We start from the raw sequence: 26,965 nt of genomic DNA, 5'->3' as shown, positions 1-26,965 counted from the left end.
TGCTGACCACCAGTATATATATAGCAGTACGGTACAGTAGTCCATTGCTCTACCTCTGTGTCGTCAAGTATACTATCCATATCTGTGCTGCATTGTAGTTGTGCGCAGTATATAGTAGGAGGACAGTGCAGAATTTTGCTGACCACCAGTATATATATAGCAGTACGGTACAGTAGTCCATTGCTCTACCTCTGTGTCGTCAAGTATACTATCCATATCTGTGCTGCATTGTAGTTGTGCGCAGTATATAGTAGGAGGACAGTGCAGAATTTTGCTAACCACCAGTATATATATAGCAGTATGGTACAGTAGTCCATTGCTCTACCTCTGTGTCGTCAAGTATACTATCCATATCTGTGCTGCATTATAGTTGTGCACAGTATATAGTAGGACAGTGCAGAATTTTGCTGACCACCAGTATATATATATATATATATATATATAGCAGTACAGTACAGTAATCCATTGCGCTACCTCTGTGTCAAGTATACTATCCATATCTGTGCTGCATTGTAGTTGTGCACAGTATATATAGATGGAGGACAGTGCAGAATTTTACTGACCACCAGTATATATATAGCAGTACGGTACAGTAGTCCATTGCTCTACCTCTGTGTCGTCAAGTATACTATCCATATCTGTGCTGCATTGTAGTTGTGCACAGTATATAGTAGGAGGACAGTGCAGAATTTTGCTGACCACCAGTATATATATATATATATATATATATATATATATATATATATATATATATATATATATATATATATAGCAGTACAGTACAGTAGTCCATTGCGCTACCTCTGTGTCGTCAAGTATACTATCCATATCTGTGCTGCATTGTAGTTGTGCACAGTATATATAGTAGTATCACTGACCTGGTTTGGGAGCGTTGTGGACTCGGGGTTTCTTCCGGTGACCGGGAAGAGGAACCACAACTGGGCCGCAGCAGAGATGGCCGAATGTAAGTTTTCCTCATGCAGGATCAGGTCGGCAGACAGGAGGCACGTGTGGACGCTGAAGGTCTCCTGAAAGACAGAACTTGAAAGGTGCTGATGAATCAGTGAGGAATACCAGGTGCTGGAGGCACAAACTGCGCTAAAGTGCACTGGGGTTTGGAGAGACGAAGTGCTTGTAGGCGTTGAAGTGCTTGGAGGCACTGAGGTGCGGGGAGGCGCTGAAGCGCTTGGAGGTACTGAGGTGCTTGGAGGCACTGAGGTGCTTGGAGGCACTGAGGTGCTTGGAGGTGCTGAGGCGTTTGGAGACACTGAGGTGCTTGGAGACACTGAGGTGCTTGGAGGCGCTGAGGCGCTTGGAGGCACGGAGGCGCTTGGAGGCACGGAGGTGCTTGGAGGCACGGAGATGCTTGGAGGCACGGAGGTGCTTGGAGGCACGGAGGTGCTTGGAGGCACGGAGGTGCTTGGAGACACCAAGGTGCTTGGAAACCACAGGAATGCGGGAGCACTGGAGATCACAACTTCTGTAGGCAGAATAGATGATACTCAGGCACTGATGCAGTGCCTGACGCCTGAATTTATACTTCCCACCACCATCTGGTTGGTGGGAAGTGCCTGATGACGTCACCCGCCCAGACGCCGGGCCGAGCGACGGAAGCCGGGAGCCGCCAGCGAGGACGGCCGCAGGGAGGACCAGCGCGCCCGGAGAGGTAAGTAAGTCGGACGGGGCGGCGGCGTGACAGTACCCCCTCCTCTAGGGGTGGCCCCTGGACACTTCCCAGGTTTCGTAGGGTGCTTGGCATGGAAGATTCGGGATAGTCGAGGAGCTGAGACCTCAGAAGCTCCTATCCAACTTCTCTCCTCAGGACCATAACCTTTCCATTCTACCAGATATTGCAGGTTCTTATGAAGATAACGAGAGTCCAGAATAGTTTTGATCTCGAAGTCTGTCCCAGTTTCAGTTTCTACCGAAGTGGGGCTTAAGGGCTTAGAATGAAAATGATTAAGCATGAGAGGACGAAGGAGAGAAACATGAAAGGCATTCGGTATGCGTAGGTGGGAAGGTAATCCCAACTTGCAGACCACAGGATTCAGGATTTGTAGCACAGGGTAAGGACCGATGAACCTTGGGGCGAACTTCATGGTGGGTACCTTTACCCGGAGGTTACATGTGGAGAGCCATACCCTGTCACCAACCTTGTATTGAGGAGCGGCTCGCCGTTTCTTGTCCGCGAAGAACTTGTATCGGACAGAAACCTTTTTAAGACTAGCATGAACCTTACTCCAAATTTGTCTGAAGTGTAGTAGAGTGGAAGTCACAGCTGGAACCTCTCCTGTTGGAAGAATTGGTAATTCCGGAACTTGTGGGTGGAAGCCATAGTTGATGAAGAACGGAGATTCGCCAGTGGAGGAATGAAATGAATGGTTATGTGCAAACTCTGCCCAAGGCAATAACTCTACCCAATTGTCCTGTGAAGGGGAGAGATACAGGCGGAGGAAAGTCTCAAAGTCTTGATTGACTTGTTCCGTTTGTCCATTAGTTTGGGGGTGATAAGCGGACGAAAACGTAAGTTTAATTTGTAAGGCCGAGCAGAGCGCTTTCCAAAACCTTGCGGTGAACTGTACCCCTCGATCAGAGACTATTTCTTGAGGTAACCCATGCAACCGAAAATGTTCTCGGACAAATATTAGAGCTAATTTAGGAGCTGTCGGCAGACCAGTCAATGGAACGAAGTGCGCCATCTTCGAAAAACGGTCGTCGATCACCCAGACATTGTTGAAACCTTTGGAACAGGGCAAGTCGGTGACGAAGTCCATGGAAATGTGAGTCCAGGGTTTCATAGGAATGGACAGAGGACGAAGTAACCCAGCAGGAGGTAGGCGAGGAGATTTATGCTGTGTACACTGTGGACAAGAATTAACGTAATCCTGTACATCCTTCCTCATGGAATCCCACCAGTAGGATCTTTGCAGAAACTTGTACATCTTCTGGGCGCCGGGATGACCGGAAAACTTGGAGATATGGGCCCACTGTAGTATCCTCGACCGGAATTTAGCTGGTACGGACATTCTTCCAGGGGGAGGACCTGGAGTAGTTGAGGCAGCGGAGACAGAAATTGGATTCAGAATTAAACTCCGTTCAATAGAATCCTCTTCATCTGTGGGAGTTTGTGAACGGGACAGTGCATCCGCTTTAGTATTGAAAGTCCCGGCTCGGTACTTGATAACAAAAGAGAATCGAGTGAAGAAGAGTGCCCATCTAGCTTGGCGAGGATTCAAGCACTGTGCGGTTTTGATGTACAACAAATTTTTGTGATCAGTGTAAATGGTAATCACATGTTTGGCCCCTTCTAAGAGATATCTCCACTCTTCCAAGGCAGATTTAATTGCCAAGAGTTCCTGGTCTCCAATAGTGTAATTTCGTTCAGCCGGAGAGAATTTACGAGAGTGGAAACCACACGGATGTAATCTCTTATCTGAGGAGTACTGAGAAAGAACGGCCCCAACTCCGACCGAGGATGCGTCAACTTCTAGGAAGAAAGGTTCCTCGAAATTTGGTTGTTGGAGTACTGGAGGGGACATAAAAGCCGATTTCAAGTGGGAAAAAGCCTCTATGGCTTCGGGAGGCCACAAACCCGGGTTGGTACCCTTTCTCGTCAAGGCAGTAATGGGTGCAACAATGGTGGAGAAACTTCTAATGAACTTTCTGTAATAGTTCGCAAAACCCAGGAATCTTTGCATTGCTTTCAAGGAGAGTGGCTGTGCCCAGTCCCGAATGGCGGAAAGTTTCTCCGGGTCCATGCGAAGCTCCGTCCCCGAGATGATATAATCGAGGAACGGTATTGATGTTACTTCGAAGGTACACTTGGATATCTTGGCATAGAGATGATTCTCACGTAGACGGTGAAGTACCTCTTTGACCTGTATCCTGTGTTCAGCAAGGTCTTTGGAAAAAATCAGTATGTCATCCAAATATACCACGACACTTAGGTATAACATGTCTCGGAAGATTTCATTGACGAATCCCTGGAAGACAGCAGGAGCATTGCTAAGACCGAACAGCATCACCAGATACTCATAATGCCCATCCCGGGTATTGAAGGCAGTTTTCCATTCATCTCCCTCTCTGATGCGTATAAGGTTATAGGCCCCCCTCAAATCGAGCTTGGAAAAAAACGTGGGCACCACGAACTCTATCAAATAGCTCTGTGATTAGAGGCAAGGGGTATTTATTTTTAATGGTAATATGGTAATATCATTTAGGCCACGGTAGTCGATACATGGTCTTAACCCCCCATCCTTCTTTTTCACGAAGAAGAAGCCCGCTCCAGCCGGGGAGATAGAGGGGCGAATGAATCCCTTGTGAAGATTGCACTTGATATAGTCTGACATAGCTTGTGTCTCTGGAAGGGACAGAGGATAAATGCGACCCCGGGGCGGCATTTTCCCTGGGATGAGGTCAATGGGGCAGTCCCAAGACCTATGGGGTGGTAACTGGTCAGCCGCCTGTTCCGAGAACACATCCTTGAACTCTTGGTACGCCTCCGGGATAAGTTCTTCCTCCGCCTTAGTAGAAACACGAAGCGGACAGACAGGGGTGAGACAGTTAGCATGACAAAAAGAACTCCAAGACCGAATCTGTGCGGTCTTCCAATCGATATGGGGATTGTGAATTTTGAGCCAAGGCATTCCGAGAACCAGATCGTGATGCATTTCCGGAATCACCAATAGTACGGTACAGTAGTCCATTGCTCTACCTCTGTGTCGTCAAGTATACTATCCATATCTGTGCTGCATTGTAGTTGTGCGCAGTATATAGTAGGAGGACAGTGCAGAATTTTGCTGACCACCAGTATATATACAGCAGTACGGTACAGTAATCCATTACTCTACCTCTGTGTCGTCAAGTATACTATCCATATCTGTGCTGCATTGTAGTTGTGTGCAGTATATAGTAGGACAGTGCAGAATTTTGCTGACCACCAGTATATATATATAGCAGTACAGTACAGTAGTCCATTGCTCTACCTCTGTGTCGTCATGTATACTATCCATATCTGTGTTGCATTGTAGTTGTGCGCAGTATATATAGTAGGACAGTGCAGAATTTTGCTGACCACCAGTATATATATATATATATATATATAGCAGTACGGTACAGTAGTCCATTGCTCTACCTCTGTGTCGTCATGTATACTATCCATATCTGTGGTGCATTGTAGTTGTGCGCAGTATATAGTAGGAGGACAGTGCAGAGTTTTGCTGACCACCAGTATATATATATATATATATATATATATATATATATATATATATATAGCAGTACGGTACAGTAGTCCATTGCTATTGATATATTACTGGCATATAATTCCACACATTAAAAGATGGAGAACAAAAATGTGGAGGCTAAAATAGGGAAAGATCAAGATCCACTTCCACCTCGTGCTGAAGCTGCTGCCACTAGTCATCGCCGAGACGATGAAATGCCATCAACGTCGTCTGCCAAGGCCGATGCCCAATGTCATAGTAGAGAGCATGTAAAATCCAAAAAACAAAAGTTCAGTAAAATGACCCAAAAATCTAAATTAAAAGCGTCTGATGAGAAGCGTAAACTTGCCAATATGCCATTTACGACACGGAGTGGCAAGGAACGCTGAGGCCCTGTCCTATGTTCATGGCTAGTGGTTCAGCTTCACATGAGGATGGAAGCACTCATCCTCCTGCTAGAAAAATGAAGACTTAAGCTGGCAAAAGCACAGCAAAGCACTGTACATTCTTCTAAATCACAAATCCCCAAGGAGAGTCCAATTGTGCCGGTTGCGATGCTTGACCTTCCCAACACTGGACGGGAAGAGGTGGCGGCTTCCACCATTTGCACGCCCCCTGCAAGTGCTGGAAGGAGCACCAGCAGTCCAGTTCCTGATAGTCAAATTGAAGATGTCACTGTTGAAGTACACCAGGATGAGGATATGGGTGTTGCTGGCGCTGAGGAGGAAATTGACAAGGAGGATTCTGATGGTGAGGTGGTTTGTTTAAGTCAGGCACCCGGGGAGACACCTGTTGTCCATGGGACGAATATGGCCATTGACATGCCTGGTCAAATTACAAAAAAAATCACCTCTTCGTTGTGGAATTATTTTAACAGAAATGCGGACAACAGGTGTCAAGCCGTGTGTTGCCTTTGTCAAGCTGTAATAAGTAGGGGTAAGGACGTTAACCACCTAGGAACATCCTCCCTTATACGTCACCTGGAGTGCATTCATCAGAAGTCATTAACAAGTTCAAAAACTTTGGGTGACAGCGGAAGCAGTCCACTGACCACTAAATCCCTTCCTCTTGTACCCAAGCTCCTGCAAACCACACCACCAACTCCCTCAGTGTCAATTTCCTCCTTAGACAGGAACGCCAATAGTCCTACAGGCCATGTCACTGAAATGATGGGTTTGTTAAAGTGTGCATGTCCTGTTTATACAACATAAGGGTGGGTGGGAGTGGTGGGTGGGAGGACCCAAGGACAAGGGTGGGTGGGAGGGCCCAAGGACAATTCCATCTTGCACCTCTTTTTTTTTTATTTATCTCTGCATCATGTGATGTTTGGGGCTAATTTTTTTAAGTGCCATCCTGTCTGACACTGCAGTGCCACTCCTAGGTGGGCCAGGTGTTAGTGTTGGCCACTTGGGTCGCTTAGCCTAGCCATCCAGCGACCTTGGTGCATCTCTTTTTTTCTTTGCATCATGTGCTGTTTGGGGACTATTTTTTTAAGTGCCATCCTGTCTGACACTGCAGTGCCACTCCTAGATGGGCCAGGTGTTTGTGACGGCCACTTGGGTCGCTTAGCTTAGCCATCCAGCGACCTCGGTGCAAATTTTAGGACTAAAAATAATATTGTGAAGTGTGAGGTGTTCAGAATAGACTGGAAAGGAGTGGAAATTATGGTTATTGAGGTTAATAATACTATGGGATCAAAATTACCCCCAAATTCTATGATTGAAGCTGTTTTTGAGGGTTTTTTGAAAAAAAAAAAAAAAAAAACACCCGAATCCATAACACACCCAAATCCAACAAAAAATTTTCAGGGAGGTTTTGCCAAAACGCGTCCGAATCCAAAACATGGCCGTGGAACCGAATCCAAAACCAAAACACAAAACCCGAAAAATGTCCGGTGCACATCTCTAATAATCATGGGATGTTTGCTGTGAGTTATGTTCCCGCATACACACCTGTGATCCATAGGATTGCATGGGTGCATATGCTCCCCAGAAAAGGTCACATGCGTGCACGGCTAGTCGCAATCATGACTTAAACGTACATGCAACTTGTTTGTAAGCTGAGCAAGGACACATCTGTATATCTATCTCTGTCAAGTAGAAGGTGTGGCGGGTAAGTCCAGCTGTCCCTGAGAGGGCGACATTCAACAATATAGGCAGGCCCGGCGACAGGGGGGGTCAAAGGGGACACCCGTCATTGTGAAGGGCCCCAAGGCTCAAGCAGTAGCAGCATGACATCATAAATGTAAATAATGATATAACTCGCAGCATTGCACCAGCAGCGGGCCACCCGCTGTGTGGTTAAGACCTTTTTTTTTTTCAGCGCGCCCCCCCCCCATCGAGCCCTGTGGTCACCCCTCAGTGCACTGCCCCCAGCCCCAGGTCAGGAGTCAGCCTGAGCCACTCAGTCCCTGTGTCGTGTGCAGTGCACTGACGTTGCACCAGTCACACAGCAGGACGCTCATCCGGACTATCCCTCCTCTTCGAGTCACCACACGCCCACCTGTTTCTACTGTGTGAGGATCCGGAGCGCCCGGGACAGTACTGCGGGACTGCTGGCAGCTTATCACTCAGAGCCTGGTTAATTAGCGGCGTCGGCGGCTGTGTGTTGCTGCTGGTAAGGCTCTCCAACTCCAGCATGTTTGGGTATTTGGGTTTGGTTTGGGGCGGGCTTCGGGCAGGCACATTATGCATGCATCTGCATTCTGCACATATGGATGTATCTGCATGCATGCATGTCAGATGAGATCAGAGAAGAATGTCTGTGGTGCTGACTGGTCGTTCAGGCTCAGCTGCTGCACAGCACAGACAGTACAGAATGCCTGGCCATTGTGGGTCTGGGAATCTTAATTTTGGAAAGGGATGATCCCATTATATAAGTATTGTATTGGGCAGGTGGGGTTGGAATCGGGTGACCGGCGGTCGGGATCCCGGGGGCCAGCATACCGATGCCGGGATCCCCACGAGTGGGAATAGGCCTGAGCCTCCTGCCAGCATTCTGTGTGCTATAATGTGAATTTCGGCTCATGCCATGTGGTATAATGTGAATTTCGGCTCATTCTGTGTGGTATAATGTGAATTTCAGCTCATTCTGTGTGCTATAATGTAAATTTCAGCTCATACCGTGTGCTATAATGTGAATTTCGTCTCATTCCGTATGCTATAATGTGAATTTCGTCTCATTCCGTATGCTATAATGTGAATTTCGGCTCATACCGTGAGCTATAATGTGAATTTCGTCTCATACCGTGTGCTATAATGTGAATTTCGGCTCATACCGTGTGGTATAATGTGAATTTCGGCTCATACTGTGTGGTATAATGTGAATTTCGGCTCATACTGTGTGGTATAATGTGAATTTCGGCTCATACTGTGTGGTATAATGTGAAAGGGGCACCAATACTAGATAGTATAAGGGGTCCTACTATTGTGGTGCATAATGTGTATAAGGGGTATATGGTGTGGTAAACTACACTGAAGGATACGCCCCCTTTTGAGTGGTAATGCCCCCTTTTCCGGAGCATATTTGCAACCTTTACTTTTCCATACCCCCACTTCACAATTTCCACTTCGACCACTGTATATATATATATATATATATATATATATATATAATTTATTTATTAGCAGATTATATAAATATATATAATCTGAGGGGGCCCCAGAGATATCACTGTACTGGGCCCCAAGATTTCTGTTGCCGGCCCTGAATATAGGGGCAAACTTATATCTTGGCTCCTTCAACGCAAAGACATTGTGGTGCCCCTGTGTAATGCAGATGTAAATCTGGTAATCATCTTGCCCACGTTACGGTAATATATCAATAGGGACAGATCTCCTGACTTTTGTAACCTTGCAATTTCACAAATCAATCATGCTACTAAATCAATTTTTCATAAATGTCGCCAGCCATGTAACATTCCACATACAATTTAGGAAACCGCAGTTATATTCTGGAGAGGAATTATAATCTCAAAATTTCTTTTAGCTCCATGTGCACTATGTGTACGGTCAGTAGCAGATCTTGCCACGGGCAAGCAGGACTTTTGCCCGGGGCGCCGCCTTCCGGAGTGCGCCGGCGCCATCCAGAGGGCGCCGCACCATGGCAAGATCCGCTGCTGCTGTGCCCCGCGCTGATCGCTCTGTCCCGCTGCCGCTGTCCCCCGCTGTGAAGGGAACTAGACGCGTAGCGTCTAGTTTCCCTTCATGGAGAGGACCTTTACTGTGCGGTGCGCGATGACGTCATCGCGCACCGCACAGCAAAGGTCCTCTCCACGAAGGGAAACTAGACGCGAGCGTCTAGTTTCCCTTCGTGGAGAGGACCTTTGCTGTGTGGTGCGCGATGATGTCATCGCGCACCGCACATCATTTCACTACTGTACAGGGGCGTAAATGACCACGCCCCCTGTATGAAGCCACACCCCCTTTGCCCGCCCGAGGGCGCTGGAAGACGTAGAACCGGCCCTGTGTACGGTGCATACGGGCCCCTGGGTTCATGAGGGCCCAAACTGCAGACCCATTCCTTGAATAATTACTCCTCTAGAGTTCTGCGTTGGTGGCAGCAGCGCTAAACAATTCACCAGGAAAATGGTGCGGTAGCCATTTTCCCTGCGTTTTGAGCATGCGCAGTAGGAAAATCACTGGGAAAATGGCTTAGTGCTATGGCTTAATGCATTAGTAACATTAAGGGGCAAATGTATTAAGCATGCAGAAGTGGTTAAGCAGTGATAAGTGCAAGGTGATAACGCACCAGCCAATCAACTCCCGTCAATTTACCTATTGGAGCTGATTGGCTAGTGCGTTATCACCTTACACTTATCACTGCTTTATCACTACTCCGGGCTTAATACATTTGCCCCTAAATTTCTACAGTCAGTGAAACGGGTGGTCTTCTGTTTGCCGGCGGTCGGGCTCCCGGCGCTCAGTATACCGGCGCCGGGAGCCCGACCGCCGGCATACCGACAATTATTTTCCCTCGTGGGGGTCCACGACCCCCATAGAGGGAGAATAAAATAGTGTGGCGCGCGTAGCGCGCCACCGTGCCCGTAGCGTGGCGAGCGCAGCGAGCCCGCAAGGGGCTCATTTGCGCTCGCCAAGCTGTCGGTAAGCCGGCGGTCGGGCTCCCGGCGCCGGGATGCTGGTCGCCGGGAGCCCGACCGCCGGCCAGCCGTAGTGAACCCAGTGAAACAGTATGTTTTTTTTCCACTAGTAACATAGCATAAGCTGCAGACCAATCTAGGACCGGTGATAGCGATTTAACCATCTGTGCTGAGCCATGGCTATACCTAAAACCTGGACTGTTGGGGTGCCTTGAGGACCGCGTTTGGGAACCTCTGTTCTAAGCAATATAGTCAGCTTGCTTAGAAGCACGGATCTCTCCGTGTGTACCCCCCTTTATGCTCCCCTTTTATATGGGTTCCATATTAGAACACTGGGACCACCATTATGATGTGATTATACCCTTATTTTGTATAAGCCCAGATAAATATAATATATATCATAAAAGTTAGAAATTATTAAATCTCCAGTGTTTGGTCAATGGGCCTGTTTATGATAATAGGTGGAATTTCTGTTTTATTTTAAGTAGACCAATTCACAAATCTTTTAAGTGTTAAAGAGACGGTTTTAAATTTTGTTTAAAACTCTTTTTAATGCACTTCCAGTTTATTATCTCTCGCTTTTCTTTTATCTCTAATACAATAAATGGGTACTACCAATAATATGTAAAATTACTATGTAATACAAAACCATCTGCGTAAGATCTTTCCTTAACACAAGAATGCACCAGTGATAATATGTGCCTCATTTGATGGCATGAAGATGTATCGATGTGAACTGGGTGTAGAGGTAGGTAGCTTTATTCACAGTGGCAAATAAAAGTAGTTACCTCTTTGGTATTCTGTTTTATTATATCATGGAATCAAAATGGATTTAATCAGGAATTCTTACAGATGAGCACAAAATATTCCATAATGTCTAATAATAACACAATGCTAAAGCTATTCTGAACTGATGTAAATTTATAAAAAAAAAAAAAGCCAGAGGATTCTTTATGTAAGTATTTACCCCTTTTGCTAAAAATAGGATTTTGGTACTTACCAGGTAAATCCTTTTCTTTGAATCCATAGGGGGCACTGGAGTACTCTTGGGATATGGACGGGCGTAGCCGAACAAAGGCACTGAATATTCAAATTTAGGACTCTCCCCCCCCTCCATATCCCCAAGTACCTCAGTGTACTTTGCCAGTGTTTTTTACTGAGCGAACAGGATATAGAGAGGTTGACAATGGAGAATCCCTATAACATAACGGACAACCACAAAGTTGATCCGTAACCTTATTGTCAACTAAACAGTTGACACCTTAACCGATAGAACTTTATAATTTGAGCCAATTGGTGAAAATGTGTTACCCTAAGCTCCTTCGAGCTTAATACCATCCAAGTTAAATTTGTTCACTAAGCTCCCTTGAGCTTACAACAACCCAGGTAAAACTGCTCTGGGTGGGCGTCCAGTGCCCCCTATGGATTCAAAGAAAAGGATTTACCTGGTAAGTACCAAAATCCTATTTTCTTTATCATCCACTAGGGGTCACTGGAGTACTCTTGGGACGTACCAAAGCTTCCCTCGTGGGCGGGAGAGCTGTTTGATACTTGTAACAGTAGGCAGCCAAAGCTAAATGCTGATGGCGCCACCATTCATAACGTGTAAACGTGCACAAACGTGGTGCACTAAAGGCTATGTAGCCGCGTTGTAGACGCTCCACGACCCGCTGGGTGTGACATTCCCACAGAACCTGTGGGATGCTATTACTGACGTAGGCGATTGTAACTTAGCCTTAAAGTAAGCCTGACTTGTAGTCATTATTATCCAACTGGATAAAATCTGCTGAGAAACTGGCTAACCCCAGTTTGCAGTATCATATAGAACAAACAACGTATTCATATCACGTACTGTAGACCTTCGGTACATATATAAACGCGTAACGCGTGTACCACATTCAGAATTTTAGAATGTGGTGTCCCCACAGGAACCACTATTGGTATATTGATGTGAAGAATACGAAAGCGGATTTCGTCGGAAGATCTGCTTTGTAATGAGAAAACTCAAATACGGTGGCTTGGAATACAAGGCACCCAAATATGAAAACAAAATCCTTGCCGAAGCACCCTTGGCGAAGCCAAGGCTAGAAGAAAATTGTTTTCCAAAGTGAGAACTTAATACCCATTTGTTGTAAGGGTTCAAAAATATGAAAACTAAGAAATCTGAACCCAACCTCAAATCGCCTGGCGCTGTAGGTGGGATAAATAGAGTCTGAACTTTGGTGACACCTCGTAGAAAGATGTTTACAGACGTAAATAGAGGCAAACGCTTTGAAAATAAGTTTACCACACAGATACCTGCACTCTTAGTGCAGATGAACGCAGTTTTCCATCCCATCCCGTTTAACAGAATACGGGTACTTGAAGTATGATGTTGGAAACTTCCGAGGTTTACAACCTATGTAAGCACACAAAATTTTTTTTTTTTAATTATGAGCTGCCTTAAGCGGCTTACTATTTCGTAACATGGTTGGTATAACCGATACTGTAATTCTCTATTTTTTTAAGAGAGCCGTCTGAACTCTCACCCCGTCAACCGCAGCTGCGGTACATAGATAATAGGTACATAGGTAACTATGGGTAAAAGAACGTTCCGTGATGTAACAGGTTGGCCGTATTATGAGCAGGTTGGCCGTATTATGAGCGGGCCAAGATCGTGTGCAAGTATTACTTGAAAATTCGAGAAGGAAACTTCTCCGAAACCCCTGAGATACCACCAGTATGACTGTGACGAACTGTCTTCTGATCCGTTTTGGCAACGAAGAGAGAAGCGGAAAATGGTGGAGCCAGATACACGATGCTGAATGACCCCATGAATGTGATGTACACATACTGAGCTTTTGTAAGTGTGGCGAGATGCCATTATGTATACTTGGGGTAACCGCCTTCTGTGGACTCACATATGAAACACCTCTGGATTTAATGTCCAGTTTTCAAGATCCAAACCCTGACGGGTGAGATCTTTTGTCTAACAAATGTCCACTCACGGATTGATGTCTTGACATTTTCACATAATGGCGTTCTGAGCCATTGAAAATTTGAGTTACCTGCCTCATCGCCATGCGGCTTCTTGGTTTTCACTGGTTGTTGTGTATGCAACTGCCGTTGCTTTGTTTGACTGCTTAAGGGCAGCGTGAGCCAGGCATGAAAAAAAAAAAACAAAACAAAATTACATGAAACTCACGGTTGTTCCTGTCCACAGAAATCTTTAGTAAAAAGCGAAAGATTTATTCGTTCTGAAGAGAACCCAGAGTCTATCCCTGATCAGACTGAAAACGAATCATTTATTGCATTGTAAAATGCACAGAGTTCTAGGACATTTATCTATTGCATTGTAAAATGCACAGAGTTCTAGGACATTTATTGACAGCAATCTGTCGTGTTTTAGAACCTTTGCGTTGATTTTAACTACAAATCCTGACTCTCTGTGACTGTCGTCCAGAGTATACGCACCCTTGTCCCTCTGTGAGAAACGCGATTGAAAACACATCTTTATTCTTAATAAGTGAATACACCAATGTACCGCTAATGTGCGTGTACCTTCGTTCTTGCTGGTGTAGTAGGTAAAAGTCCTTGATTTACCGACCTAGGAATTGACATCGTTTAGACCGACTTAGATGTGATTGTTTTCGAACTTAATCTGCTACCGCAGTATACCTTAGTAGCGCAAGATAGAGGAACTTTGTTGATACATAGTTTTTATGTGAGATGAGCGATTATTCCAACATCACTTTGGTAAATACCGGAAGCGATAAGCAACGGTATAAATGAAATGGTTAATGGTTGTGGCGATTTGCAACCGCTAGAACCTGTGCTGAAGAAACCGGACTGGGTAAATACGCATTGTGAAGATCAAATGCAATTATACAATTTTGTGGCTGCAATAAGCAAAAACTAACTGCAGAAAATCCATTTTCTAACTGTAGTAAATGACTTGCTGATTGATATTGCAACGGAGCGGTTTGATTTTGCTCAAACAGAGGGGAATAAGTAATTTTGACTCTGTTGGCGTAGTATTGCCTGGTTTATAAACCAGCAAAGACTAAATGACAACCTGCCAAACCGTTCGCCAGAAGCAGTTTTGTACTCTAAGCTGTAAATAGCTGAGACATATACGAGTTGAAGTCATGAAACCTCGCAAATGTAACCTGAAAACCACTGGCTTGCTGACTGTAACGTCCTGTCGTTACAAGGCGTGACTGATTTTTATAAAGGAATAAAACGCCGTTACAAGTATATTGTATGCGCTAATGGCAGAAAATCGTAAAGGGATAAAATGTCGTTACACATATATCAAATTTAGGAGCAAACAAGCTCTGGCCTTGTCGCGCTTAACTAGCGACAATTGAAAATAACCGGCGTTAGCAAAAGCTTTACAGATATACTCTGCAGCTTCTTTTAACCGTGGTTTTTTTGACAGAAACGCATATACCAATGGCGGATCGCGTCCTTTTGGAAACGATTATGTATGGTTGTCCAAAACCCCGCACTATCTGAATGCTGGACTAATGTACCCTTCTCACTTGTAGTTATCGGTGTGAGATTTGACATAGAATCGTGCATTAAATTATAAGACTAGTGAAATAAACACTCTGGTACCCAAAGGAAAATTGTCACTTTGGAAAGATTGTCTTTTGTTAGCGCTGGCGGAGTTATTCTGAGACTCCGATTACCGCTGTGTTAATTTGAATTGCCAATGTTAACCTTTTTTAGTCTGCACTAGAGCCTTATTCGCTATGTAGACAGACATCATAATAGGCAACAGACAGACACTTGCACGACTTAATAACATTATTATATGGCATATATATCTATATATATATATGTTATTGCTGAACAGCATATTTATTAGGAAACTAAAGTCTTTATGTGAAAAGCAGTTCACATGGGCATGAAACCCGAACCAAATTCCTACTAACACCCCTGCGCCTTCTGGTGGCTTAAAGATGTAGGGCAGGAATGTTCTAGAATTATCTTGAACTAAAAAATTCCCACTAACACCCCTGCGCCTCCTTGTGGAGTAGAGGTGTATGGTCTGGAATTATAACTGGAAAACCAGCAATGATTAAAATGGCCGTCATGCCATGCTTTCCCAGAAAATCACAGTACAGGTTACCTGCTGCAGTTTTAATATAGGCTTAATAGCCTATTATACATTGATAACCCAGGTGTAGGATACAGTAAAATATATGCATTTATTCAAATAATATGAGCACTGCCTGCAGTGTATTTATCTTGCAACTGTAACCAAAAATAACAGAAAACATGGTTAAACGTGCAATAGGTTATGCCCCTGATAACCTATTGCCAGCCAAAGCCTCATATATATATTATATATATATACAAAGTGTTTACACATATAATCACAGTTCATACTGATATTATAGACAGTTTCGCCAGCAAAAGCTTCATTATATTTATATATATAAAACGTGCTGAAACATCACAGTACACAGTGTACATTGTTTAACGTGCTGCGCTGCTTGTGTATTTTGAACCCATGCAGCCTTTGCTGCTGCTATGGGTATTATTCCCCCCCCCCCCCCTGCATCCCTTACCTGCAGCGTACGGAGATCGGGAGCAGGGAGAGCAGGAGAGCCTGAATCTAGCGCCGGGGAGCCGTCCGGCAGCTGCTTCCTACAGCAGCTGCTTCCTACAGCAGTACACAGTCTCCCTGTGTCTGCGGTGTCTCTCTGGAAGAGTGGCCTGCGTGCGGCCACTCTTTAGTCGAGGAGCGTCTCGGCGGCATGTAGCGGTGCCGGGTCATCAGAGCAGTGAGAGCGGCCGGCGTCTGAGTGACGTGCGGCCGCTCTGCTTAGTTGAGCGCCCGGAGAATGTCGGCGGCGTGTTCCGGTGCCGCATCAGAGCAGTGAGAGCGGCCGGCGTCTGAGTGACGTGCGGCCGCTCTGCTTAGTTCAGCCCAGGAAAATGTCGGTGGCGTGTAGCGGTGCCGTGCCCTCAGAGCAGTGAGAGCGGCCGGCGTCTGAGTGACGTGCGGCCGCTCTGCTTAGTACAGCGCACGGAGATTCTCGTACCGGGCCATCAGCGCAGTGAGAGCGGCCAACGTCTGAGTGACGTGCGGCCGCTCTGCGCATCGTTCAGCAAGATTCAGCGGCGTGCTCTTTCTACAGTATAACACTCACGTGCTCAGCGGCTATGGCATTTCTACAGTATAACACTCACACACAGCAGGGCGGCAGCGTGAGCTGACCGCCCTGACACTCATACCTTGTGCCGCCTTCTCCTGGCTGTGACGAGCTTCTCTCTGCAAGCTTCGTTTCAGCCTCCAGCATCTCATCTAGGCTGTAACGGGGCTTCTTCTGTAAGCTCCTTGCAGCTGTAGATTCTTCCAGCTCTTTGTCTCATCCTGGCTGTGACGGAGCTTCTTTCTGTAAGCTCCGTTCAGTTTGCAGGAGACAGTGGCTGCCTGTGGCTGTGAGGGTGCTCTTTGTGAGGACCGACACGCCATGCGCTTGCCTATAGCGCCTGTGGCTGTGAGGGTGCTCTTTGTGAGGACCGACACGCCATCCGCTGCCTTGCAGCGGCACCATCCCGGACCCATGTTTTTCCATAAACTGGGACGGGAAGTGTAAAAATTAAAAATAAAAATAAAAATCTGAAAAGTGGCCATTGCCACAAGCCGATGTTCATCTGTGAGCACCGAAAAAACACTGGCAAAGTACACTGAGGTACTTGGGGATATGGAGGGGGGGGGAGAGTCCTAAATTTGAATATTCAGTGCCTTTGTTCGGCTACGCCCGTCCATATCCCAAGAGTACTCCAGTGACCCCTAGTGGATGATAAAGAAATATAGTACACTAAAATAATCCCTGCTGAACTATGTTGTATTCAGAGGTCACATTATATCAGACAATGGGCTAAATGTAACAGCCTGCGACTTGTAAGCATTGGCGAGTTCCCAGCAATTCTGGCCAGTGTTTTAAAGGGGCTATCATTTTAAAGGTAAAACCATCCTGGTTTGCACTATCTTCCTGAAGATATCACTGGGAAGATGGTGCCGGCCTTAAGTATAGGTATACTCGGGAGGAGGGGGGACAGTGGACCAGAGCCCCTCCAGCAGGCCAGTCCCCAGTAATTAGTACCCGCCCCCCATTCCCTCCCAACGCCACTGTGCGCAGAGTGAGGCTGGCACTCAGCATTGGAGATCAGAAACCAGTGTTTACCATCATGACCTCCCATTGATGGTGAAGCCACTCACCAAGGACATCGATTGTTGCTAACCATGGATGGTTGATGGCCAGCTGTAGTGATGTGGGGGCAGGCTATTCTCTGTTAATAGTCCCATGTTGCTTCTGCATCGGTCTTGTCTGTTAGGCCGACAGCATAACCAATAGAACTATATCGGCCGGTCATACACACCCGTTCACAGTCACATTTAGAATGCATGCTGTCGTTACCAGAATTATCCCATTGGGAGTGCAGTGTGCCCGACTGGATGACCCAGCAAATGACCCGCAGAAGCGCACAAGTGGGGGTACACACTAGACGATGTGGCTGATATATTGTTCTGATCCATGTCAAAATCATATATCAGACAAATATATAGTCTAATGTGTACCCAGCCTACCTCTTGTTTGTCTTCATATGTGTATTGATTTACTGGTGTTTACCTTTTGACAGGTGACTGTCTGGCTTCATTGTGAATACCTGTTTCATGTCTGTTACCTTTACAAACTGGAACATCAGAGCAGAGTCTCCTAACCTTAACATATTTGGTTTCTGCCTTGGGATTCCATTCCTGATCACTACCTGTACATGTATGGGCAGCTGCAGCAGCTCACAGCATGCCAGGACTCCATCTATGCAGTCCAATTTGTAGGGCAAAATAGAAGCAAGCACAGTACATACAGAGGGGGCTGCCCAAAAGGGTAAAGCTCTTTGAAAGAAGACATTTAAGACTTTGCTAGCAAGTAGCTATAGAAGGGCTTACAGTCATTAGGTTGACAAGACTTAGGGCGACAGCCTTTACGTCGACCACTATTGGTCGACATGCACTAGGATGACATGGTCATTAGGTCAACATGAAAAAGGTCGACATGGAAAAATGTCAACATGAGTTTTTTTGTTGTTTTTTAAACAGGATTTTGATACCTACCGGCAAATCCTTTTCTCCTGGTCTGTAGAGGATGCTGTGGTCCACTTCATAACCACGGGGTATAGACGTTTCCGCAGGAGCCATGGGCACTCTTAAGACTTTTCAATGGGTGTGAACTGGCTCCTCCCTCTATGCCCCTCCTCCAGACCTCAGTTATAGGAACTGTGCCCAGGGAGACTGACATTTCGAGGAAAGGATTTACTTTAAACTAGTGGTGAGATACATACCAGCTCACACCACAACCATGCCGCACAACATAGCATTCAACAGAACACACGCTAACAGGCATGAACCAATTACAGCAACATGCTGAAACTAATATAACACAACTTGTGTAACTCTAATAACAAAACTGCAGGTAAAGTACGCACTGGGACGGGCGCCCAGCATCCTCTACGGACTAGGAGAAAAGGATTTACCGGTAGGTATCAAAATCCTGTTTTCTCATATGTCCTAGAGGATGCTGGGGTCCACTTCATGACAATGGGGTTTTTACCAAAGCTCCAGTACGGGCGGGAGAGTGCGGATGACCCTGCAGCACCAATTGACCGAACTTGAGGTCTACCTCGGCCAAGGTGTCAAACTTGTATAATTTAGCAAATGTGTTTGACCCCGACCAAGTAGCTGCTCGGCAAAGTTGCAATGCCGAGACCCCCCGGGCAGCCGCCCAGGATGAGCCCACCTTCCTAGTGGAATGGGCCTTCACCGACGTCGGTAACGGCAATCCAGCCGTAGTATGAGCGTGCTGAATCGTACTTCTGATCCAACGCGAAATAGTCTGCTTGGAAGCAGGACACCCAATCTTGGAGGTCATTCCGAGTCGTTCGCTCGGAAAATTTCTTTGCATCGCAGCGTTTTTCCGCTTAGTGCGCATGCGCAATGTCCGCACTGCGACAAGTAAATTTGCTATGAAGTTTGGATTTTTACTCACGGCTTTTTCTTCGCTCAGGCGATCGTAGTGTGATTGACAGGAAATGGGTGTTACTGGGCGGAAACAGGCCGTTTTATGGGCGTGTGGGAAAAAACGCTACCGTTTCCGGAAAAAACGCGGGAGTGGCTGGAGAAACGGAGGAGTGTCTGGGCGAACGCTGGGTGTGTTTGTGACGTCAAACCAGGAACGATAAGCACTGAACTGATCGCAGATGCCGAGTAAGTCTGAAGCTACTCTGAAACTGCTACGAGATGTGTAATCGCAATATTGCGAATCTTTCGTTCGCAATTTTAAGAAGCTAAGATTCACTCCCAGTAGGCGGCGGCTTAGCGTGTGCAATACTGCTAAAATCGCCTTGCGAGCGAACAACTCGGAATGAGGGCCCTTGTTGGGAGCATACAGGACAAACAAAGACTCTGTTTTCCATATTCGAGCTGTTCTAGCGACATAAATCTTCAAAGCCCTAACCACATCTAGAGACTTTGACTCAGTGAACGTGTCAGTAACTACTGGCACCACAATAGGTTGGTTTATGTGGAAAGATGAAACCACCTTCGGAAGAAAATGTTGACGAGTCCTCAACTCTGCCCTATCTTCATGGAAGATCAGGTAAGGGCTCTTGTGAGACAAGGCCCCCAATTCAGACACCTGCCGCGCGGATGCCAATGCCAAAAGCATCACCACTTTCCAAGTGAGAAACTTCAACTCTATCTCTTGTAGAGGGTCAAACCAATCTGATTGAAGGAACTGCAACACCACGTTAAGGTCCCATTGTGCCACTGGAAGCACAAATGGAGGCTGGATGTGCAGAACCCCTTTCACGAAGGTCTGAACCTCTGAAAGAGAGGCCAATTGTTTTTGGAAGAACACTGACAAGGCCGAAATCTGGACCTTGATTGATCCCAATCGTAGGCCCGCCTCCACACCAGCCTGCAAAAAATGGAGAAAATGTCCCAACTCAAACTCTTCCGTAGGAGCCTTCTTGGATTCACAACAAGACACATATTTTCTCCAAATACGGTGGTAATGTCTCGACGTTACTCCTTTCCTGGCCTGAAAAAAGGTGGGGATGACTTCCTTGGGAACACCCTTTCGGGCTAGGATCCGACACTCAACAGCCATGCCGTCAAACGTAGCCGCGGTAAGTCTTGATACACGCACGGCTCCTGAAGATCTGGGTACCAAGCCCTCCTTGGCCAGTCAGGGGCAATGAAGATTGCTCAAACTCTTGTTCTTCTTATGATCCTGAGCACTTTTGGGATCAGCGGAAGTGGAGGGAAGACATACACCGACCGGAACACCCACTGGGCCACCAGCGCATCCACTGCTATTGCTTGAGGGTCTCTCGACCTGGAACAATATTTCTGAAGCTTCTTGTTGAGACGAGATGCCATCATGTCTACTTGAGGAACTCTCCAAAGACTTGTCACCTCTGTGAAGACTTCTTGGTGTAGGCCCTACTCTCCTGGATGGAGATCGTGTCTGCTGAGGAAGTCTGCTTCTCAGTTGTCTACTCCCGGAATTAAAATTGCCGACAGTGCCTTTACATGTCTTTCTGCCCAGAGGAGGATCTTCGTCACCTCTGCCATTGCCGCTCTGCTTTTCGTTCCGCCCTGCCTGTTTATGTACGCGACTGCTGTTACATTGTCCGACTGGATCTGCACGGGATGATCTTGAAGAAGATGTACCGCTTGTCGAAGGCCGTTGTAAATGGCTCTCAATTCCAGCACGTTTATGTGAAGGCAGGCTTCCTGACTTGACCATTTTCCTTGGAAGCTTTCCCCTTGTGTGACAGCTCCCCAGCCTCAGAGACTTGCATCCGTGGTTATTAGGACCCAGTCGTGAATCCCAAACCTGTGTCCCTCTATAGGTGAGAACTGTGTAACCACCACAGGAGCAAAATCCTGGCTTTGGGGGACAAGATTATTCCGGTGCATGTGTAGGTGAGATCCGGACCACTTGTCCAACAGATCTCACTGAAATACTCTGGCATGAAATCGGCCAAACTGTATGGCCTCGTAGGCCGCTACCATGTTCCCCAACAACCAAATGCATTGATGGATCAACACGCTTGTTGGTTTCAATATTTGTTTGACCATTTTCTGGATTTCCAGAGCCTTTTCCACTGGAAGAAATACTCTCCATACTTCTGTGTCCAGAATCATCCCTAAAAAGGACAATCTTGTCGTCGGTTCCAACTGTGACTTTGGAAAATTCATGATCCAACCGTGTCGTTGGAGAATTGACAGGGAGAGTGCGATGTTCTGCACCAACTGTTCCCTGGATCTTGCTTTTATCAGGAGATCGTCCAGATAAGGATTATATTGACTCCTTTTTGACGAAGGAGGACCATCATCTCCTCCACCACCTTGGTGAATACCCTCGGTGCCGTGGAGAGTCCGACCGGCAACGTCTGGAACTGGTAACAGCAATCCTGTACTGCGAATCTCAGATAAGCCTGGTGAGGAGGATAAATGGGAACATGCAAGTAAGCATCCTTTATGTCTACTGACACCATGAAGTCCCCCTCCTCCAGACTGGAAATCACTACCCTCAGGGATTCCATCTTGAACTTGAACCTTTTCAGGTAGAGATTCAGATTTTTCAGGTTTAAAATCGGTCTGACCGAGCCATCCGGCTTCGGAACTACGAAAAGGCTTGAATAAAAACCTTCTCCTTGCTGTGACAAAGGTACCAGGACAATGACCTGATCCTGACATAATTTTTGAATTGCCGTTGTTACTGCCTCTCTTTCTGGAAGAGAAGCTGGCAAGGTCGATTTGAAAAATCGGCATGGGGGGGATGTCTTGAAACTCTAGTTTGCACCCATGGGACACTATTTGTAAGACCCATGGGTCCAGGCCAGATTGAATCCAGATTTGACCGAAAAGTTTCAGACGTGCTCCCACCTGAGCGGACTCCCGCAAGGGAGCCCCAGTGTCATGCTGCAGATTTGGCAGAAGCAAGGGTGGACTTCTGCTCCTGCGATCCGGGAGACGCTGCGGATTTCTTTCCTTTCCCCATTCCCCTACCTGCAAAAAAGGGGGAACCTTTGGCCTTTTTGTATTTGTTGGCCGAAAGGACTGCATGTGAGAGTGATGTGTCTTTTTCGCCGGTGTAGGAGCATAAGGCAAGAATGTCGACTTACCTGCGGTAGCCGCCGTGACTAACGCATCCAGACCATCATCAAACAAGGCCTCACCTTTATACGGGAGAGCCTCCATATTTCTTTTGGAATCTGCATCAGCATTCCACTGGCGAATCCACAAGGCCCTCCAATCCGATACTGCCATGGTAGCGGTTCTTGACCCCAAGAAACCAATATATTTCATGGTTTCTAGTACATACGCAGCAGCGTCTTTGATATGACCTAACGTTAGGAGTAGCTCGTTTCCATCTATTGTGTCAATGTCTAATGACAAGTTTTCTGACCACTTCTCAATAGCACTACGCACCCACGCACAGACAATGGTAGGCCTGAGTAGTGTCCCATTGGCCACATCAATAGATCACCTCACTCACTTGCGCCTGTCGGCTCCTTAAGTGAAGCCATTCCAGGCACAGGGAAACACCTTTTCTCTTTTATGACAGGGCCCTGTCTAAAATGCGGGGTGACTCCCACCTTTTGGAAAAAGGTAAGTTGCCTGAATTCCTTTTGGGAATCTGAAATTTGTTTTCAGGTTAAATCAGACTCCCTCCAAGATACTGTTCCTGAGGTGGAGGGAAAATTACATTACTTCTTTACTAAAGTAAACCCTGTACTTGTGGTAAAAGAGGGGGCTTCGTAACTTCTAACAGCTCCTTTATAGCTAAAACATGTTTTGAATGCTTTTTTGCTAATTTAGGACCTATTCCCCTGGAATCACTAGTGTCGACACAGGAATCAGAGTCCGTGTTGGTATCAGTTTGTACTACTTGTGCAAATTTGTATGTGGCTCAGAAAGATCCCTGTGGATGAAAGCCAGAACTATTAAAAATCACATCTTCACCAGATTATTTTCATTTTCTGTATGAGTTTCAGTCCAACCTCTTACTGATATGATTCACACTATCATGTAACCTTTCACCCAGTCAGGCTCTTGGTGTCATATTACACCTCTGTGTCCCTAACATGTCTCCACAGAGTTCCCTGCCACAGACATGTCACACACGTGCACAACCACACTACAGACACTCCGGGTTTATAGGGGACAGACCCACAGTAAAATCTGTCAGAGGGACACAGATAGGAGTGCATCCAGTCTGCCTGGGCACATTTCTAAAACGGAGGTCTGGAGGAGGGGCATAGAGGGAGGAGCCAGTTCACACCCATTGAAAAGTCTTGAGTGCCCATGGCTTCTGCGGAACCGTCTATACCCCATGGTCATGAAGTGGACCCCAGCATCCTCTATGAGAAAATAATTTTAACTTTTCATACTTTACGATCCACGTGGACTACAATTGGGAACGGTAACCTGTGCCGAGTGCAGCGATAGCAGAGCGAGGCACCTTGCCCGAAGCATAGCGAGAGGATACGGTGCACTAATTGGGGTTCCCTGTCACTTCATGAAGAAAACGACACCAAAAAAGTAAAAAAACTCATGTCGACCTTTTTCATGTTGACCTAATGACCATGTTGACCTAATCACCCTGTAGACCTAGTGCATGTCAACCAACAGTGGTCGACCTAATGACTGTTGACTTAAATCTTGTCAACCTAATGACCCATACCCCTATAGAAGAGTGCCAGTGAGTGTCTATAGATATATGAATACTTTGCAATCACATTGCAGTCACATCCATCGGGGATGCGATTGCAATGTGCGAGTCTGCGCAGCTGCTGTGCGGCCGTTGCGCATGCGCAGTTTGCCTCCCACCCGGGCAAACTGCACTGCAAACTGCAACAGCGGCAGGGTCTGAATGACCCCCAATGTGTATAGAGGGTACCACTGTGTGGTGTAATGTGACTGACAGACACTACTGTGCGGTATACTATGACTGACGGATACTGCTGTGCGGTATACTATGACTGACGGACACTACTGTGCGGTATAATGTAAATTGGTACTATTCTGTTGACACCCCCTTACATTTTTGTTATGTGTCTCCGGCGCACACTGCCCCTGTTTTCAACGGGGAGGGGAGTGCCATAGTAAACATTCACCCTGGGCACCACAAGGTCTACAACTGGCCTTAACGCCACGTGTATGTCAGGCATATAAGTCACACATCCTCATTTCTTCCATATTTTTAATTAGATTGAATATTTTTAATTGTATCCTACACTACACGAACTCCTGTAGGTATCACTCTGCATCAACTCCATAATATTTTACACACACACATACCCCTCATCATGGTCCTTTTATATCTATAGCTTCTATTTCCCCCTCTATTGCCCAAGCAGTAAATCGAAGGAAAAAGCTGGAATCTGTTACAGCAATATTCTATGCAAATAAAACGTGAAGGAAAAATGGCACAATCCAAGATGAAATGCTTGTTAATTGGTGTGAAAGGGTCCCGCGAATGGCGACCCAGGTCCCATTAACACCCTGCTCACTAGTGCCTGGAAATATTGTAATCTCCAAGCACTGGCAGAGGAGAACCTCTTGAAATAATCCGAATCCAGCCTGCGGTGTAAACAGGTTTCAGGCCAATTCGAAGCCGATGTAATATCCTAAAACTGCTTTTGATGTATTAATTAATCTGAGTGACACTTACCAGCAGAACTGCTGAGAAAGACTTCCTTTGTCTGGTTGGATGCCCATCTTGATACTGATGGCTCTCTCCTATCCTGAATAACATAGCTGCATTCCAGTTATGATGTGGATCAAGGAGAGAACGGTCAACAAATGTGAAGTATACAACTATAATAATACAAAGTGCACATTACCATAAACAGCCAAAGTACCGATTGCTCTGCATGTGGGAATACTTTTATCCCCAAAATGTAGATAAGATATTACACACCCAATTCCTGTAACAAAACGAGTTCTGTACTGGGAAACAGTCATGTAAGAACTATTCCTTAGTATCACACTGTACTTATTAGCATTACTTGCTGCATGGATCTAGACAAGTTTTCAAGAACATCTTACTAATGTTGAGTTGTCAAATGTTGAGTGTCCTTTACTAACCCCTTCTCTTCCTACAGCCATCCCCATATCACCAGGCAAGCGCCATCTGTGAGTGGATTGTAGCTTTTGGATTTGTTACATTTTTTTTCACGTTTATCAGAGATTTTCAGGTTGGTATAAATTCTAATCACAAATGCATTTAATAAGATCTGCCTTTAGCGCTTTCAGTGTAAATTTTTCCATTTAAAAAAAAAAAAAGCTTCTTAGCGATTTTTTGCCAAATTTTGTGTTTCAGGCAATAAAATTAATGCCTTTTTTTTTTGCGGCTAAATTTACCTTTTTTCATGCAAAAGCACACAGGACCCGAGATTTGGCGCTTATTGCAGATTTTAGTTCTCCTGTATCCGGGAAGTTGAAACAAAATCCCTGATAATGCTGGCTATCGGCTTCAATTGAATTACCCCCCCAAGGATCAATTAGCTATGCTAATTTACCACAGCTAATTGATTTTCCCCCTAAGTAGTCCCGCATTGTGGAAAAATAGTATTTTGTATTTTATGCTGAATTAAATTTCATGTTTTTTTTTCTACATGAGTTTCTCTTTACATGAGTTTTGGCATTTTTGTTTTCTATGGTACATTAATCATTCAGGAATCGGTCGATGTGTACTGATATTCCCATTCTCTATAGAAATGAATCATTTCTCTTACCAGCCCTTCTAGCTTTGGCGACTGCAGCCACTTTGTCTATCCAGGTCATATTTGCATAACCTTGTTTTATCAGTGTTCATAAGCTCCACATTTCTCCTAATACATGTGTTTATTTGTGTCCTTGCAGTCTGTGACTATAAAAATTTTGACAGAAATACATGATGATTTTTGACAAGAGCTCCTACACGTCAGAAGTGACTTCATCAGTCTGTTTCACTGGTGCCCAATTTGCACTATTCTGCTCTGGTCGCAGAAATATCTGGTCGACATTTCCTAGTATTTTATGTTTTATATTTTTTTCATCAATAAATAATTTAAGATTCATGTTCTCTGGTTCATTTATTGCTTATTTAGTAAGAGCAATGTGGAAAAAGCATCAAGATTTCCAAGACCCTAGGTGTATGAGTTGTTCTATAGCAGCTCTGTATTATACACTGGGTTTGGAGCATGAAGAAACTCACACCACTATTAGAGAAATTCCCTGTCACACTAGGGGATGGGATCACATACAAGTTTGTTTTTAATCCCCAAAATGAAACTCATTATTAAAGAAATATAATACATATCCTACTAGAATTTTAAATCTTTTACCAGCTGGTGGTGTTTGCATAAAAATATATTGGAGCTATTTGCTCTGTAGTTTGCACTACAACATGATTAAAACACTCATGTTGCAAATCATCAATATCAACAGGGTTTACCAAATGGTAACTTTGATAAAGCCAGGGCCATCATTTACACTAGGCACCAGGAAATTCAGTGACATTATACATACACTTCTATAAAAGGAGCTTATCAAACAAAGGGGCCGATGTATTAAGCCTGGAGA

The 26,965-nt window shown here is 45.6% G+C and overlaps 1 protein-coding gene and 1 non-coding gene across 2 annotated transcripts in view; one reads left to right on the top strand and one right to left on the bottom strand.

Annotated features, from left to right (window-relative positions):
* DRAM1 (DNA damage regulated autophagy modulator 1) overlaps positions 1–26,460 on the top strand; it is a 124,118-nt gene extending 97,658 nt beyond the window's left edge. Inside the window, exons 5-7 of the mRNA XM_063927808.1 lie at positions 11,013–11,071; positions 25,504–25,596; positions 26,264–26,460. Of these exons, the coding sequence (XP_063783878.1) occupies positions 11,013–11,071; positions 25,504–25,596; positions 26,264–26,308 (197 nt within the window). The 3' untranslated portion in view covers positions 26,309–26,460. The remainder of the gene's footprint in view (positions 1–11,012; positions 11,072–25,503; positions 25,597–26,263) is intronic.
* Positions 13,464–13,579, bottom strand: LOC134938735 (U5 spliceosomal RNA). The gene has a single exon (XR_010181230.1). It is a non-coding gene; the product is annotated as a U5 spliceosomal RNA (small nuclear RNA).
* Positions 26,461–26,965: the final 505 nt, after the last annotated feature.

Source organism: Pseudophryne corroboree, chromosome 6 (genome assembly GCF_028390025.1).
Source record: "Pseudophryne corroboree isolate aPseCor3 chromosome 6, aPseCor3.hap2, whole genome shotgun sequence".
NCBI lineage: Eukaryota > Metazoa > Chordata > Amphibia > Anura > Myobatrachidae > Pseudophryne > Pseudophryne corroboree.
This window is presented reverse-complemented; position numbering and strand designations above follow the sequence as displayed.